The sequence below is a fragment of the Apus apus genome, chromosome 17, assembly GCF_020740795.1.
Source record: "Apus apus isolate bApuApu2 chromosome 17, bApuApu2.pri.cur, whole genome shotgun sequence".
Lineage (NCBI taxonomy): Eukaryota > Metazoa > Chordata > Aves > Apodiformes > Apodidae > Apus > Apus apus.
Genome location: NC_067298.1, coordinates 5,576,289 through 5,591,817, shown reverse-complemented (window position 1 = coordinate 5,591,817; position 15,529 = coordinate 5,576,289). Strand labels below are relative to the sequence as shown.

Below are 15,529 nucleotides of genomic sequence, written 5' to 3'. Positions count from 1 at the left end.
TAGCACCACATCTGCATGGGTTTGTGGAAAACACAGCCTGTATTCCCTGGATTCCTGTCCAGTGCTCTCTCCAAGGAGAGCTCATTCCCTGGGCATAAGTTATCTGCTTTGAAATGTCACGTTTCTCCCTTAATTTTTTTCTGCTTGTGCTTTTCTTTCTGAAGACCCTGAGAGAAGAGGTGTTAATGTGCTTCCCCAAGTGCATCAGCTTAGAGGGGTTGGAGCTGTTACACTATGGTCCATCTCACAAAGGGCCTGGGGCCAGTGAGAAGGTGTATGTTCCTTCATGTACTACTTTCTCTTTTTTTAAAAAAAATAACTTTAGCATTATATTTTTTGTGGTCCTAGTGTGCTTGAGGAGAAACAGTCCTGTTTGGTTTGGTTTGTTTTCATGAATGGCTATTAAAAGTGCCCTGTAGCAATTAATGCCACACAAAGAATTTGCTTTTCTGCTTCCAGAGGGCTTTGGCTTCTCTGGGAATTGGGTTTTCACAGTGAATTTGACACAGCCTGTTCCCAGATCTGACTTGGTGACCTTGCTGCTTTCTCCTCACCTTAAGCATCTCTCACCTGACTGGAAATGGATTAAAGGAGGGGCTTTAGAGAGTGGTTTCTAAGCAGCAAGGAGGCAGCATTATGTCTGTGTCAGGTTGAATGAATAGCTTCAGTGTTTGGAAGCACTGAGGAATTTTGGATGCACAGTCCAGTGAGTCACAAAAGGTCTTTGGGAGGGAGGCAGTGGGGGAAGAGGGCAATGTTGGGATACAGCTGATACTCTTTCAGAGACTTTATTTGTGCCGAATTTGATATCTCTTGGGTCTCTCCTGGGGTCTGTCAGAAGCACCAAAATATTTGAATGCTGGTCTCATTATGGTGAGAGCATATTTATCCTATCAGGTAACATCTCCTGCTCAGCAGGCTCTGCTGTGGTCCTTCAACTGAAGCTGCCTTATTTTATATGAATACAACCAAGGAGAGGTTAGCTGTGCTCAGCAGCTTTCCAAAGAGAGCATTACAAGTCAGTGGAAGTTGCCCTGGAGTTTCTCATAGAGCAGACTGCCTGTATCACTCCTGGAAAGTAGCAGCCAAGAGAGAACTGACAGTGGGAACTTTCTTCCAAAACAGAAATACAGGACCTGCATCACCTCCAGACTCCCTGGCACTTTGGTTTGTAGAGGATTTATTAGCTAAGACCCTGAATGGTACAATCAGAGCAGGGAATTCTGGCACCACACACAGCTGGCAAACCTGGGCAGCCCAGGACCCTGCTGAGCCCTGGGTGTCTGCAGGGAGGGTGAGCAGATCCTGCTCTGGTCACTGTGCTCTGCCTCTGGCTCTAGGGAAATTTCAGCTGTTTTCATGTTACCCTGGGAAATACAACCTGCTGACCCTGCTCAGAGACTGCATTGCACAGGCATTCCCAGGGCTTAAGTAGTTTTCTGTGGGCTGGATCCAGCTTGTGTTTAGCTGTGCTCCAAAACACTGACTCTTGGCTGGTGCCAAGGGCAAGTCACAAAAAACATGAAGAATCTGTAGTTTGATCTGTTTTGAGGAAAGGCTTTGAGTACAGCAGTTCTTGTGGAATTCAAAAGGAGCTGAGTGTCCAGCAGTCATTGAAACAAAGCCTTAATTCTTTCATTAAATTTAGTCTCTAGCTTTGAAAGGGAACAGAGCACCCTGTTAGGTTTTGACTTTCCGTGGTACAAACACTGTCCCATTATCTAATAACTTGTATTTTATTCTTCGTTTTTATTCTTTTGTCTCATAAGTAATGTGTAAATTTCTAAATAAATTGACAGTATAGCTTTTAAGATTGGAAGCACACCTTGACTAAAATCTGTTTTTTTCCCCCTTCCTCCCAGGAATTCTCAGAACTGGAGAAAAGAGATCCTCAGGAGCTAGTTGGTAAGTTCACTTAGAAGTATTACATTCACATGGGTTTTCAAACTAGACCTTCTATTCTCCCCCTTTGTAAAAAGCATCTTCACTCTGTCCTGACAATCCTTTAGTTTGAGTTACTGCCTGCAATGATTTATCTCAGTGGAAAAGTCTTCTTTTGGGAGAAAGGTACCCTGCCTAAAAAATAAGATATTTCGTATATTACATGTCTAAGATGGGTATGTAAAGGGCTGTGTATGGTTTTTTCTATATGAGCTTAAAAACAATAAAGCAGTAGCTTTGTCCAGACACCTCTGTGAGAGGCAGCATAACCACAAGTGATGACAATACTTTGTTCTGTGCCTTCAAAAACTTACATAAAACATCCCCCCTTAAATGTGATCTGTGCAGGGATTTATAACAGCTGTGTTGACATAGTGTACTGTATGGTTTTTGGTGGTTACTGGAACTTACCTGATCTTTGTGACATCTCACTTCTCCATTGCACCATTACTAGATTTGGAAAAAATGCTTGGAAAGTCCAGGGTCTTCAGCTTGAAATAGGATCCTTTGCTTGGTCTCTGTGGGGCTGTACAGAAAGTGTATTTTCTGTTGAAGCTCTCACTATCTTGAACTAACCCTTTGTTCCTGAGGTTACTAATGCAGTTGTGTGGTAGCATGTAATAAAAAAATCATTACAAGTTGCTTCATTCTACATCAAGTCAGCTTGTCAAGGCTCAAGCATGAAATTTCAGCCATAAAATATGATAAGTGTAAAATAAGACAGTAAATAATAGGCTGCTAAGCTGTGACTCCTACAACAGCCATTGCTCTGAAGTTTTGAACTTAAGTCCTTTTCAGTTGGCCTGCCCAGACTTTGCACCAACCCAACTGGTATACTGAATTTGCAGCCTTTACTGGGCAGAACTGCAGTAACCACTCTCACCTTTGTTTGCAAGAGATCTGTCTCCAAACTACTGATCTGCCCCAAAATGCACACTAGGAACACAGATGAGACAACGGGACCGAAGTTAAAGAATAGTATCTGAAAACCAACTGCCCTTCTACTCTCTATGTATGGGTGAAGCTCCACACTTGTAAAGCAATGTAGTGGGGAGTCCTTTCTTAGTGAAGGTGAAACAGTTTTGTGGAGTCTCCTTTTCCCCCAGTGACTGCCCCAGCCACAGGAGAGCAGAAGATTGAATTTCAGTTGTCTCATGATACCCCAGACTTGTATGCAGACTTGAAAGCTGCACAGAGGGCACTTAGTACAGTGTCACACACTCGTGTTGGTCAGGCTGAGACCTGGATTAAGGTTGTCAGTGTATATTTAATATCCTTTCCCAATAGTAGCACATACAGAGCACCATATAGAACAGTAGCTTTGTGCAGAACTAGGTTATTAGTGGTCAGCTTACTTGCTGGATTCAGTAAGTCTTCTGCATTAGGCCGTATCTTATCTAGTTGAAACAGAACTATTGCAAGAGCCTTAAGGTCAGTGAAGTGCAAGAACCACTCCCTTACTGGGACCTAGAGCTTTTAGAGTTAGAATTCTTGAATGGAAAAAGGTGCAGGATTTTCTTACATAAAGCAAGTCATTTCTCCAATCTGAACATCTCAAGTTTTGTCTAATATCAGGATGTGGAAGTCCAAGTCTTCCTTAGCTTTACTTAGCCAGCTTTCTACAGCAGCTTTTTGCTTTAAAAGCTTGTGGCCATGCCCTTCTCAGAAGATAACCTTGCATTGTTCAGCATCACCTTTAGTGAAGTCCATGGTTATCCAGTTGCTTAAATGCAGCATAAATGTGGGCTCCTGCCAAAAGTATTGTTTCTGTTTTACCACCCCCAGACACATGCTAATGTTTGTGTGCCTTGAGCTGGTCTGGCAGTTGGAGTCAGCTGAAATCCACCTTCACTGCTCTTCTTTTCCTGTGAGGCTTCCAACTCAATCCATTCCCTGATCTGCTCAGCACAGGTGAGGTGAGCTGTAGAGTTGGCACAAAGAAAACAGGGATGAGCAGCTGGGAAGGGCATGGTCCTGACTGCTGCTAAAGGACTGATCACAAAATCAAAGCCTGAAAGAATGAGAGGGGAAGTTTCCAGCAGTAACTGCCCTGAGGTTGAGAAGGAAGAATATGTGAAGCTTGTTTTGATAGATTTGTGTATCAACGTTGTCCTTCTGCATTTTCTGTACCACTCTGAAGAATACATGGTGGTGGCAGACGTTGCATTTGCTGTTTCCTGCAGCACTGCAAAATAGTATTTATAGGATACACTTGTTTCCCCTGAAGTTCTTTGCAGCATGGTTGTTTACTTTTTGGACTGTAAGAAATGTTCTCTCTGGCCTTTAGGATATTTGAGCACAAAGTCAGTGTTCATGAGAGCAGAAAATATGGCTGAGTTGCAGGTCTCTTTCTGCATTTCTCAGCCCACAGAGCAGAAAGTGAACTAGTGTCCTTCCATGGATGGGTGACTCACTGGCATGTTGTTGCCTCCAGTTCTTCCCTTTGATTTGGCTGTTTTGGTGCCAGGAAATTGGAAACCTACACACCCTGGTTTATGCCAAGGGGACTTGATTAGTGCCAAAGAATGCAGTTTAGAGACCAGGCACCACTGGTTTGCATGTCTCCAGGGGAAACCCATGCCCCTCTGATTACCCTTTCCAGGTCTTGGCTTGGCTTTTTGCATAGTGTGACCTTTATATACAAACAGGTACCTGAGCCTGTGTGTAATTCCTGGTGGCAGCACACAAGTGGACCTTGAAATGGCCTGGAGTTCTTAATCCTGCTTTATTCACCCCCCAGTCTGCCTGGCTACAGTCAGCTCCCTGTTCCTGTGCTCTCTATTCTTTTGCTTATCTCTGCACTGGAAAAATATGCCTACCCAAGCTTGTCCATGTCCCCAGCACCACCTTTGGACTGTAGGGAGTCCTTTCCTTCTAGAAGGAGCTGAGTGCGCTCAGTTCAGGCTGTGGCACTTTTTCTCCTGCTGTGCAGTATGTCTTTGTACTGTTGGATGTCCTGGTCAAATAACCCATCTATCTGAAACTGAAGCAAATTAAATCTAGTGTTTCCACTTCATTATCTGCCTCTCCAAGATTTGACGAGCAAAGATGCTCCGTTGACTACTGAGATGCTGAATCTTTGCTGGGTACACTCTAATAGTTGGCTGTGCTTTGGCCTGCAAAGAGCCAGAGGAGCAGCTGAGCATCTCTGCCTTGCCACAGTGCATCTGCTGGCTGCACAAAAACCTACAAGCCCCTATTGCTTGAGCTGATGAAATTTTCAGCCTTCAGGTTAGAAAGGAAGAATGCACAGACTAAGCACCTGTAGCTGTGTCCTTCAGCAGCAGGATGAGTTGCAGACCTGGCAGTTTAGTGGCTCCTACTTTCTTTAATCCCCATATAAGTTAAGAGATCTTCTTTACGTCCTTAGTTCTTTACCTGGTCTGTGAGTCTGATTAGGGGAAGATATTTACTTACTGTGAGCCAGGCTCTGGGTGTGCCCATAGTGATTAATTGTGCCCACAGCCAAGTTCCTGAGGTCAGCACATGGAAATCCTCCAGGCTGTGAGCCAGCAAATCACAGCCCAATTAGAAGCAGCAGCCAATGTCACTACCTGTGACTCATATAAAAATAAAACTTTGATCTTGGCAGCAGTATCAGGATGCTCAAAGCAGGAGGATCTCTCTGTGGGGACACACCTTGTTGTCAGCCCTGCACACTGTGCTTCCTGCCCTGCAGGCTGTGGAAAGCTGTGCTTGGGACTTGGAAAACACACCATCTTTTCTGCAGGAGCTTCTGGCCATGTATGCAAGCTGCAGGATTATTTTGAGTGATAATTCCAGTTGCCCCTTTCTCCAGGGAAAGAGCTTCCCTCCATGGGAAGAGGCCATGGGACAGGCCATTCTGCTGTCTGTCAGGGGAAGAAGTTAGAGGAGCAACCTGGTCTAGTGGGAGGTGTTTGCCCATGCAGGGAGGTTGGAACTAGAGGATCTTTAAAGTCCTTTCCAACCCAACCCATTCTATGGCTGCTCAAGGGCATGGATTATTTGCATTTCCTTACTGTAAATAAGCCTGAAGGGGCTAAACTCATCCTTTTCTCCCTAATGATGTGGCATCTGAGTCTGGCTGCAGTATGATGAAATAAGTGAGTAATGATGAGTCTTCATGCTCAGTCTGAGCTGCACCTAGCCTTGCTGCTGACTTGGTCTTCAGCTGCATGCAGCTATGATGGGACTGCAGTAGAAAAAGATGTCTTAGTGCCAGTTCTTTGTAAGCCTTAAGAGATGCCTTCCATCCCCCATCAGTATAATGTTGACAAATTATTGTTTTCACAGCCATTTTGTTTTGCTCAAACAAAAGAGCAAACAAGCTCAAAAACCTGAAGAGTGATGGGTCAAAATGTATTGTCTCTTTGGAAGCTCTTGTTCTGCCCCCAGTGTTACTTCTGTTTCAGGGGAGCTTAGGATTGATTGCTGAACATACTCTCATGATGTTGTGACCTCTTTGATGGCTAGACAGGAGTTCTTGCTCATAATTCCTGAGTTTATATGAGCCCACAATGAGCCCTTTCCCATAAATGTTTTGTTTCTCTGTGGCTCTTCTGTTAATCTGCAAAGATAAGGAGCCTATGGGATGTCTGGCTTGGAGCCAGGCTTGATTTATTTATTTGTCTTTGGAAGTCTTAAGATTTGGTGGCCTTTTTTCCTTTTAAATGTTTCTGTTGATGCTGTGAATCTCTCAAGCCATTAATCGGCTTTCACCTTCTCCAGAAAGTCCAGTGTCCCATCTATTATGCACACATTGATTTGCTACTGTCTCCTCAGGGTTCCTGAAACTCTAATTAAACTAGAGGCTTCCCCATCCCACCAGCAGCTCTAACCTGTAACAATTGTCAGTCTTGTTGTCCTGGAGCTCCAGTTTGCCTTCCTTTCTGTAGGGGCTCTGGCAAGCTTTCCTTCCTCCACAGAGGCACCCTCTGAGTAAATGCCAAAGGACACTTTGTTAGTTACTAGCAACTGCTGAGGAATTTAACCCTTGGCAACATTTTGTTCAAATCCAAGGAGTGGTCGCCTGCCAGCTTTGCTTCTCCAAAGGATATTGTCCTCAGTGCTTTACAGTTGTACAAAAGGACTAGAAACTGTAGTAGCAGAACATGTGCAGTGTTGATTGTAAGCTCAGCTGTCCAGTGCTCTGTGCTGGAAGGTAGGGCTGTGTTCAAACACTTGTGTCTGTCCATCAGGCCCTTCTGGGGTTCAGAGGAGCTTGTGTGCTGGAACTGCTGTTCAGGCAGCTTTTCCTGAGGAGGATGTAATTGAGGAGCCACAAATGTGGATGGCTTTCTTGATGTGAGTTCTGTGCTGCTGTCAGGATTCTTTGATCCACTACAGACTATGACTCTGGGATGTGTTCCTTGTACAAATTACAGTTGAAAACCATCCCAAGCTGTTTAAATGTGGCATAAATCTCTGCTCCAGGACTCGTCTAGAAAACTGCCTGGGTTTCCCACACCTGAGTGGGGAAGCAGAAAGCAAACATAGAGTTGTTTTCACTGTTAACTCAGTAAACTAATCTCTACAAGGCAGTAGGGTTCTCTAATAATGTGTCCCAACACAAACAGCTATAGAAATTTTGCAACCTGAACTGTCTGTTCTCAGTCCTGCCGAACGAGTTGTTCTTTCTAGCAATATTCATACTCCCTAAGCAGAGATCAAAGTTCCTGTTAAGGAAATGTTAACTTAAGGGTGAAATGTAATTTCTTGTGGTTAACTCCTGACAGCCTTGGGGAGGGTTGTTCTCTTCTTGAACCGTTTTGGTTCATGTAGGTAGGTCTTTTGAATAAGTAGGATGCAAAGTGATTACCTGCCAAAAACTGGCAGCGAGCCAGGCTGCTTCAGATTGATCCCGTGATCCTCCATGTGCACAGTCTGCTTGTCTCAATGAGAATATCCTGGCATGAGTTTTGTCAGTGGCTCCAGGTTATCTGAGCTATTCAGAGCAGGACTTAAAAGCTCATCTGAAATACCTGGAGTAGTGGAGAGGTCAGTAGGTGGTGCCCAGTACAGCGTTTGAGAGAGATATTCCACAAACCAAACTTTGTTCCCCTACGTATCCTTGACAACATCCTTTGGGGATCTTGTCAACAATTGCAGCTGGAGCCAGGAGTAGCTTTGCTTTTTGCTTTCGTACTCTGGGGTAAAGAGACCCATGAAAATAAAGCTTTTAAGCATGGGTATGACACAGAACCACAGAAGAAGGTCAACATAGTTAAAACAGGCATCACCTCCCTCTGCCATTTAACCTTTGGCTTCTTGCTCGGCACTCTGAAAACACCACGAGTACCAGTTGACAGCTTTCCCCTCTTACCTTTACCCATTGTTTCTTAGTGCTGGAGTAGCACTAGCAAGGACATAAAACAATTTTAATGACTTGCACGCCTTGAATTCCCTTCAGTATTGCCAGAACTCACACCCAGTTTGCTCTCTACAGCTTCTTTTTCAGAGCGAGTGCGCAACATGTCTCCAGATGAGATCAAAATCCCTCCTGAGCCTCCTGGCAGATGTTCTAACCACTTGCAGGTTGGTATCAGTCCACTTCCACCTTATTTTTCTAAAAGGCTTGCATTTCAGTAGGGAAGGGGATATTTGAGAGCTCTGCTTGGTATTTTTGCACAGGTCAATAATCCAGCATAAAAACTGGGGTTTTACCACCCTGAGTTTATGGATGCACTGTGTAAGTGCTTTAGACTTGTCAGCAATTCTAGTTGAGGAGTCTCAAAGTAGCTTGAAGCTGTTTTCCAGTCTCTGTGGGTCCCTTATGCTTTAAATGGCTCTTGATCCCACCAGTGACACAGAAGCAATGTTTATTGTGAAAGCTGCTCTCCTCTTACCTCAGCAAATTCAGCTCTGTAGGAAAAAACAAATCATTGTTTTTCTGTACAGGGCTGAGAATCCCCTAACTGGAATAGTTGAGGGAGTATTGACTGGATTCCTGTTCCACCTACATATCTCTAAATGATAAACATTTAGAGGGAAGTCCAGTCACTTCGAGGCAGCAAAAGAAAACAAATGCATGTTTTCTCTGCTGCACACCCAAGTAATTGCAGTAACCAACTTTGCAATAACCTCCTGCTCTGTTCCCCTCCTGATGGAGGGCAAATGAAAGAGCAGGGGTTGCTGTTTCCTACCACCCATTTGAGCTGTAACTGCAGCTACCTGTCCAGTAGAAACTGAAGTAAAGAATTGGTTCTGGAATGCTCTGTAAAGTGAGGTACTGACGTGCAGTGGTGTCACAGGCTGATGCCAGGGGGGTGTCAGCTCCCACAAATGGTGATTCAGAATGACTCACTATCCAGCTCATGCTTTCTTCTCCACACAAGGTACCTGGGCACACCCATCCCTCCTCTTGCACTGCAGGAGGATCTTACTGTTCTGACATCAAGGAATCCGAGTGTGTTAGATCTGAGGAATGCACAGAGCTTGGGAAAGCAGACAGAATAAAGCAGATTTTCTTCTGCTTTGAGAGCAGCTTACTAGGCTAAATCAAAGGAGAACTTGTCCTCTGTTAGCAGGTCAAACCACATCTTAGAGCACTTTGAGCAAGGAGATGGGGTTGTTCTTTAGAGATGCAAAATATTCTAGGCTTTTCACTGTTGATTTGCTCTTTCCTTTTGTCAGATTCTTCCTCTAATAAACTGTATCTTGAGCTCTGCCAAAGGGGTATTTCTTATTATAAAGTTGATCAAGTAGTTGCCCATCTGTGGACTTTGTGAACCATAGTGCTACCTCCATGGGGAGGGGACAAAAGAGAACATGTATTCAATCACTTTTACTCCCCAGATTCACCTTTTTGCAGTTACTCCTTCAAACCTCACTATGTGTGTGCTGGATGTGGAGATTGTGTAATTTCTTCTTGCCGGTTTTGTGGGGACCTGATGAAAATACATCTTATCAAGCTTTTTTAAAAGTTGATGAGATAGGAGCTCTTAACAGTCCTCTTTTATCCCAGGCATCAGCAAACCCTTAGACAATAGTCAGTTCCATGTTGGAGCTGACTGTCCTCATGGAGGGAGACATGAAGTGACTTATCCAGAAGCAACAAAGGAAAATTGACTCAACTCTCCCATTCTGAAAGACTGAAAGTCTAACCTCTGGTTTTACTTCACATGCCTCTTGTATATGATAAATTTGTCCCAAAAAGAAAAGATGAAGGAAATTACCGAGAATATTCTCCCAGGAGTATCACTTGAGTATATATTCCACCTGAAAGTTTCTGCTTTTGCTAACCCTTCAGCATCACCAGAGTAAAAATACTTTTAAGGTCTTTCACTACCTTGCTAAGGAAGGAAAAAAATCGTGTTTATATCAAAATCTGTCAGTCCTTTTGGAAAGCAGTGATCAGCCTGCCTGGCCTTAGGGGAGAGGTGGAATCCTTGCTCCCTGCAAGGAGGTCACTTGTTCAGTTGGCTTGTTTCCACATGTACACTTTTGATAGTCAGCTGGAGTGCTCCTCCTTTTTGAACTGGCTCACCATATCATCTTTCTCCCTTAGGATAAAATTCAAAAGCTCTATGAGAGGAAAATAAAAGAGGGCATGGATATGAACTACATCATTCAGAGGAAAAAGGAGTTCCGCAACCCCAGGTGAGCCACCATCTTTTCCTGTGGAAAATTCCAAGAATTTTCCTCTTTGCTGGAATTGTAGCAGAAACAGGGTTCTAAGCAAGAGGTACTGCTGCTTACAACAGTGGAAGAGCCATAATTTGATTGTAACTGGAACAGTAAAACTCTTCTCTATGTTCTGTGAGGCAACAACTAGTGTTGGTGTGTTGGTTAGATGTTAAATGTACAGGCTTTGGATGAAGTATTTTAGGAGATGTGTCTGTTCTGTAGCTGGGAGTTTTATTTGGTGGAAGTAGAAAGTAATGTGTTTGTTTCATGGCACGCCACATCCATCATAGGAAGTGTAGCTCCCCAGGTTCTGATTTTGCTCTTGCAGTGTGGAGAGTTGATAACCTCTTTCTACTTACAAATCTGAAACACTTCTGTTTATTTCTGGCTCAGTGGCTCTGTTATGAACTCTTGCCTTTCTTTTGCAGCATCTATGAAAAGCTGATCCAGTTTTGTTCAATTGATGAACTTGGGACAAATTACCCAAAGGTGAGGTGCAATACTTCTGACTGGCAAGGCAGTGGGTAAAAGTTAATAAAGGGGTGTAAGGTCTTACCTCAGGCATTCTTGAGCTGCCTTGTTTAGAGGCCTTTTAAGGGAACTTTAGTCTGATCCTTTGCATTGAAGTGACCATTTTTATGTGGTACTGAGTGAGCCTCAGTGCCTCCAACTTTGCTATAATGATTTTGAACAAAAGCTGCTGAAGTGTTTAGATACACATGAAGCTCCATGGGGGGAATAACAGCTGAGCAGCAGAAAAATGCATGATTATCCCAGTATCCTTTTGGCTTCAGAGCTGCTGCTTCATTCACAACACAACATAGCCCTACAAAAGAAGGTCTGATGTGATCTTCATGTCACTGGGATACAAAAAGAAATCAGAAATTAATTTCATTAGTGAACAGAAATACAGAAAACATTTTTTAACTGTCTTTTGTGTATATGTGGAACTAGCCCTAATCCCAGGTTTGTTTTTCTTCAGGACATGTTTGATCCTCATGGCTGGTCAGAGGATTCCTATTATGAAGCACTAGGTAATTCCAGGAAGTCTTGGGTTTTTGGGGTTTTTTTTGTCCTAACTTAGCACTTTGTGTTTTGTAATTAATTAGCTGCACTAGAGTCTTCACTTCCTTTCTAAGTGAGAAATCATCACATGCTGCTCTTTAACCACTTCATTCTGGTTGGATGTGCCTGAATGTTATTGATGCTTCATCAGTCTGGAAAGCCCTTTCATTGAAATTGGTTCTTCAGGGTTTTCATCTCTCAAGTCATTAATTTAGTCCTGTGATGCCTTGATTAAAAAGCAGTAGCTGTTTTCATGGCAGCTTACAGATTTTCCTATACAAAAATTTGAAGTTTTTTGTTGTTTGTGATGGGAAATGTGTGAGTGAAAGAGAATGATGGATTTTTACTGCTCCTGGTGTTTCTTGTAACTTCTAATCTCTGTCAGCTAAAGCCCAGAAGATTGAAATGGACAAATTGGAGAAGGCCAAGAAGGAACGCACCAAGGTAGCTACTCAACACCAAGATACAGAGATGCAGGGTTTTTGTTTGCTTCCCTGCTGAGTTTAATTTTGTTGCTTTGCTGTTTCTCAGGAACTGTGCTCTGTGCTAATCCTTTCTGGTTTTGCCTTGTTTTTGACCTTTCTTCTTGCATGGCTTTTTCCAAGCTGCACAGATCAAGTTCTTTCTCCTTCCTTATAGGTCCCTTGCTCTAAGATGTTCATTCCACTGGACTTCCTTCTGGTGTGTCAGTATTTTTAAACCAGAGCTCCTAAAATAGTATTCAATAAGCCAGATACAGGCAATAGAATGCACAAAGAGCTTTTTTCTTAATCTGTGACATTTTGCTTGGTGGCATAGCCTACTTATAGCTTAATTGCCCCACCATATCTCCTTTTGACACAATATCTGCTTTCTGGTCATGATATTGCCTTCTTGCATGAATACCCAGAAATGTTGGGCCTAGTTTAACTTCAGCTGGGCTTGTTGCAAAATGTACAGTATTATGTACCCCCCAAAGAGAGCACAGGCTTTGGAAGATTTCATTCCTGTGCTTCAGTGGTGTTACCTTTAAGCTTGTGGCTGGCATTAGAAGACTGGCTAATGTTGGAGATTGCCATCTAACCTTGCAGAAGGCTCCTTCCAGAGTCAGTGTGCAGGGGTATTTTTTCCTTGCAGTGCATGTTGTGTCTTGCTTCTTATTTTGTTTTGTGCACAGTAACCCAGGTGTCTGGTTACATCCTTGCCCATATCTGCAGTTTTGAAAATCTGAGGCTGCATGCTGGTGTAGCCCTTGTTGCTAGGTTTCCTCCTCTGATGCAGTGAATCATGCAGGCAGGGACTTGTCTTGCATGTTTCTTAAAGGAAAAAGAGCAGGAACTTTATAAATACATTCTTTAATGACCAGGATCTATCCTTTCTGAGTTATATTCAAATTCCTTATACAAATGAACACATTTTTTACTGTATCTGACTTAGGAGCTGGGTTGCAGGAGTCCTTAGTGTTCATGACCCCAGTACACTTTGGTCTGAGGTCTACATCTAATCCTGCTGCATGACAGTCAGCTTGGAGGCCAGTCTTACATGACACTAAAGCTGTTCTTAGAGCAGCAGTGTGGGTTAAAAAAGACTGTATAATAACTCATTTTTGTCTTCTCTCCTTTCTCCTCTGTCTCTCCCTTCCCAGATTGAGTTTGTGACTGGCACTAAAAAGGGTACAACAACAAGTGCCACTTCTACAACAACCACAACAGCCAGCACCACTGTGGGAGGTAAAGAACAGTTGGGATTGTACCTATTAAGCTGTAGCAGAGCTGGGATTAGTCCTTCCTGGAAACTCTGAAGGCTCCTTATTGACTGTGTATATAATGTGAATTCAGTGTCCCTGCCAGGAGTTGATGGACAAGCTTTTCTCTAGTCCCTACATCCCGTGGCTGTCCTTCTGCAATGAAAGCTTAGGAGACAGGTTGGATAGTGAAGAGGTTTATTAGTGGATCAAGAAACCTACTGATGATCATGGCTGTAGGGTGTTTGTGGCACTGATCCATCCCAAGAGATTTGGAAAGACTGAAAGTCATTCTCCTGCCTTTGAAATGGGGAGGAAAGGGGAGAAAAACCCTGGATGCTGATGAGTGTGTCCTGTGCCTGTGCCTGAGCAACTGTGTGCTCTGTTAAAATGAAGTATGCTTTGGGGCAGGGAGTGGACCTGTCTCCCATTTGACTGAAGTTCAGGTGTGGAGTTTTGCTTTGACTCTTGAGGTATAAAGCTGTCTTTGCTCCTCAAGATTTGCTGCCTGCGTATGTGGAAATTAAGGTGAGGGCAGATTGTCTAGTCAAGCAGTGGGATATTGAGGGTTGGCAAGACAAGGGGCTACAAAGGGACTGGTGACTTTAACAGAATCCTAATCCTCCTTTGTTTGATCTGGTCAAATTCACAGATGCCCAGAAGAGGAAGAGCAAGTGGGACTCGGCCATCCCTGTAACAACGATAGCTCAGCCCACCATCCTCACCACTACTGCAACGCTGCCAGGTGTTGTCACAGTGACAACCAGCGCGAGCGGATCCAAAACGACAGTCATATCAGCTGTTGGCACCATTGTGAAGAAGGCAAAGCAGTGACTGGTGTGCTGGGCCTGGAATTTTTTTTATTTAATTGTTCTTGAAGCCATTGTTCTTGGAAGGGAGGGGTAGCTTTTGCGTTCGGTAAAAGATGACAAGACTCAGCAACAGACAGACCACAGTTCCCTTTGGAAGGAATGGGGGCAGGAGCAGGCACGCCAGCCGTGTGCCCACAGGAATGGACCTCTGCTGAAAATGCCTCTGTCTCTTCTTGCTGTGGGAAGAACCAGTCTGTTCTTCTGTGTTGTGCTGGAGGAAGGTGGTATCTGGAGTCAGCCTGTAAAAGTGAGCTTATTAATGACTGGGTTAGGGTCTTCTTTCCTACTTGCACGTCTGGTTTAGCTGGGGGGAGGCAGTAGGAATATCAGTATTACCTGTGCGTGTTCCAGCCCATGCTCAAAGGCTGCTAGCAGCTTGTGGCATGTGCCTCCCTCACGTGTGCTAACTCGGTTCCAAAGGAATTAAAGCAGAGACAATTGGTCAGTGTCCATCTTCAGATGCGTAGCAGAGACTTGAGGTGATCTGCACCTTTGAATGTGGGCTCACTCTGTTCCAGTGCTGGCATCTGTACCTGGGTGCATACCTGTGTAGATCTTAGTGGCCACCTGTTAAATAGTTGAACTATTAAGGAAACTTTGCTGAAATAAGTCTTGTAACCATCTGGCAGGGATGGAGATTTCTGTGCAGACCCCATCAGCTGTAGAGGTTTGACTTGGGAACTTATTTGCAAAAATAACTCTTCTGTTGCCATGGAATGAGATGGGACAGCAGAGGAGAGTGTCTGATCTTGTTATTGTCCATCTTTGTACTAGATTGTGATGCACTGTGAGATGCACACATGGCAGTTACTGCTTGCTCCACTGTTGTGAAAAAGTATTTTCAGTTGAAAATTTTATTGTATAAATCTTCTTCACTGTGTAGCAAAAAATTATTATAAAAGTTGAAAAGTCTTTAAAAAAAAAAACACCAGAACTGGTGTTGTTGATTTGTCTGCATTTCTCATCTTGGTGAGGGAGAATCAGTATCCATTTGTTGTGCTCTGGGTTTACAGACACCATTAGGTGACTATGTAGTAATTCCATGAATGGGGGGGGTGACATGAACATTTTTTCACATGGTTATTTTTTTAAATCTCAAACTCTGGGGTGAAAAAAACAAATGGAGGCGTTAAACTGATTTTGATTGGAGATACTTTTGTTGCAGAGGATGTTCTGAAATGGTAATTCAGCTGTTCTTCGTGCTGGTTTTTTTCAAACCTGTTCCTGAATCTTAAACTTCTGAAGAAGTTCCTTTCTAATACTAGCACCTGGGTCTTTCCTAAAACCCTCACCTATAGAGGCCAGTCTCCTAAAAAGAAGC

General features: G+C 43.6%; 1 protein-coding gene across 2 annotated transcripts in view; it reads left to right on the top strand.

Moving 5' to 3' along the window:
* SAP30BP (SAP30 binding protein) overlaps positions 1-15,142 on the top strand; it is a 29,014-nt gene extending 13,872 nt beyond the window's left edge. For both annotated transcript variants that reach the window (XM_051635061.1, XM_051635060.1), the window contains 8 exons: positions 1,863-1,905; positions 8,369-8,457; positions 10,430-10,521; positions 10,977-11,037; positions 11,531-11,582; positions 11,999-12,057; positions 13,238-13,322; positions 13,989-15,142. In XM_051635061.1, coding sequence (XP_051491021.1) covers positions 1,863-1,905; positions 8,369-8,457; positions 10,430-10,521; positions 10,977-11,037; positions 11,531-11,582; positions 11,999-12,057; positions 13,238-13,322; positions 13,989-14,170 — 663 coding nt within the window. In that variant the 3' untranslated portion in view covers positions 14,171-15,142. The remainder of the gene's footprint in view (positions 1-1,862; positions 1,906-8,368; positions 8,458-10,429; positions 10,522-10,976; positions 11,038-11,530; positions 11,583-11,998; positions 12,058-13,237; positions 13,323-13,988) is intronic.
* The last annotated feature ends 387 nt before the right edge of the window (positions 15,143-15,529 follow it).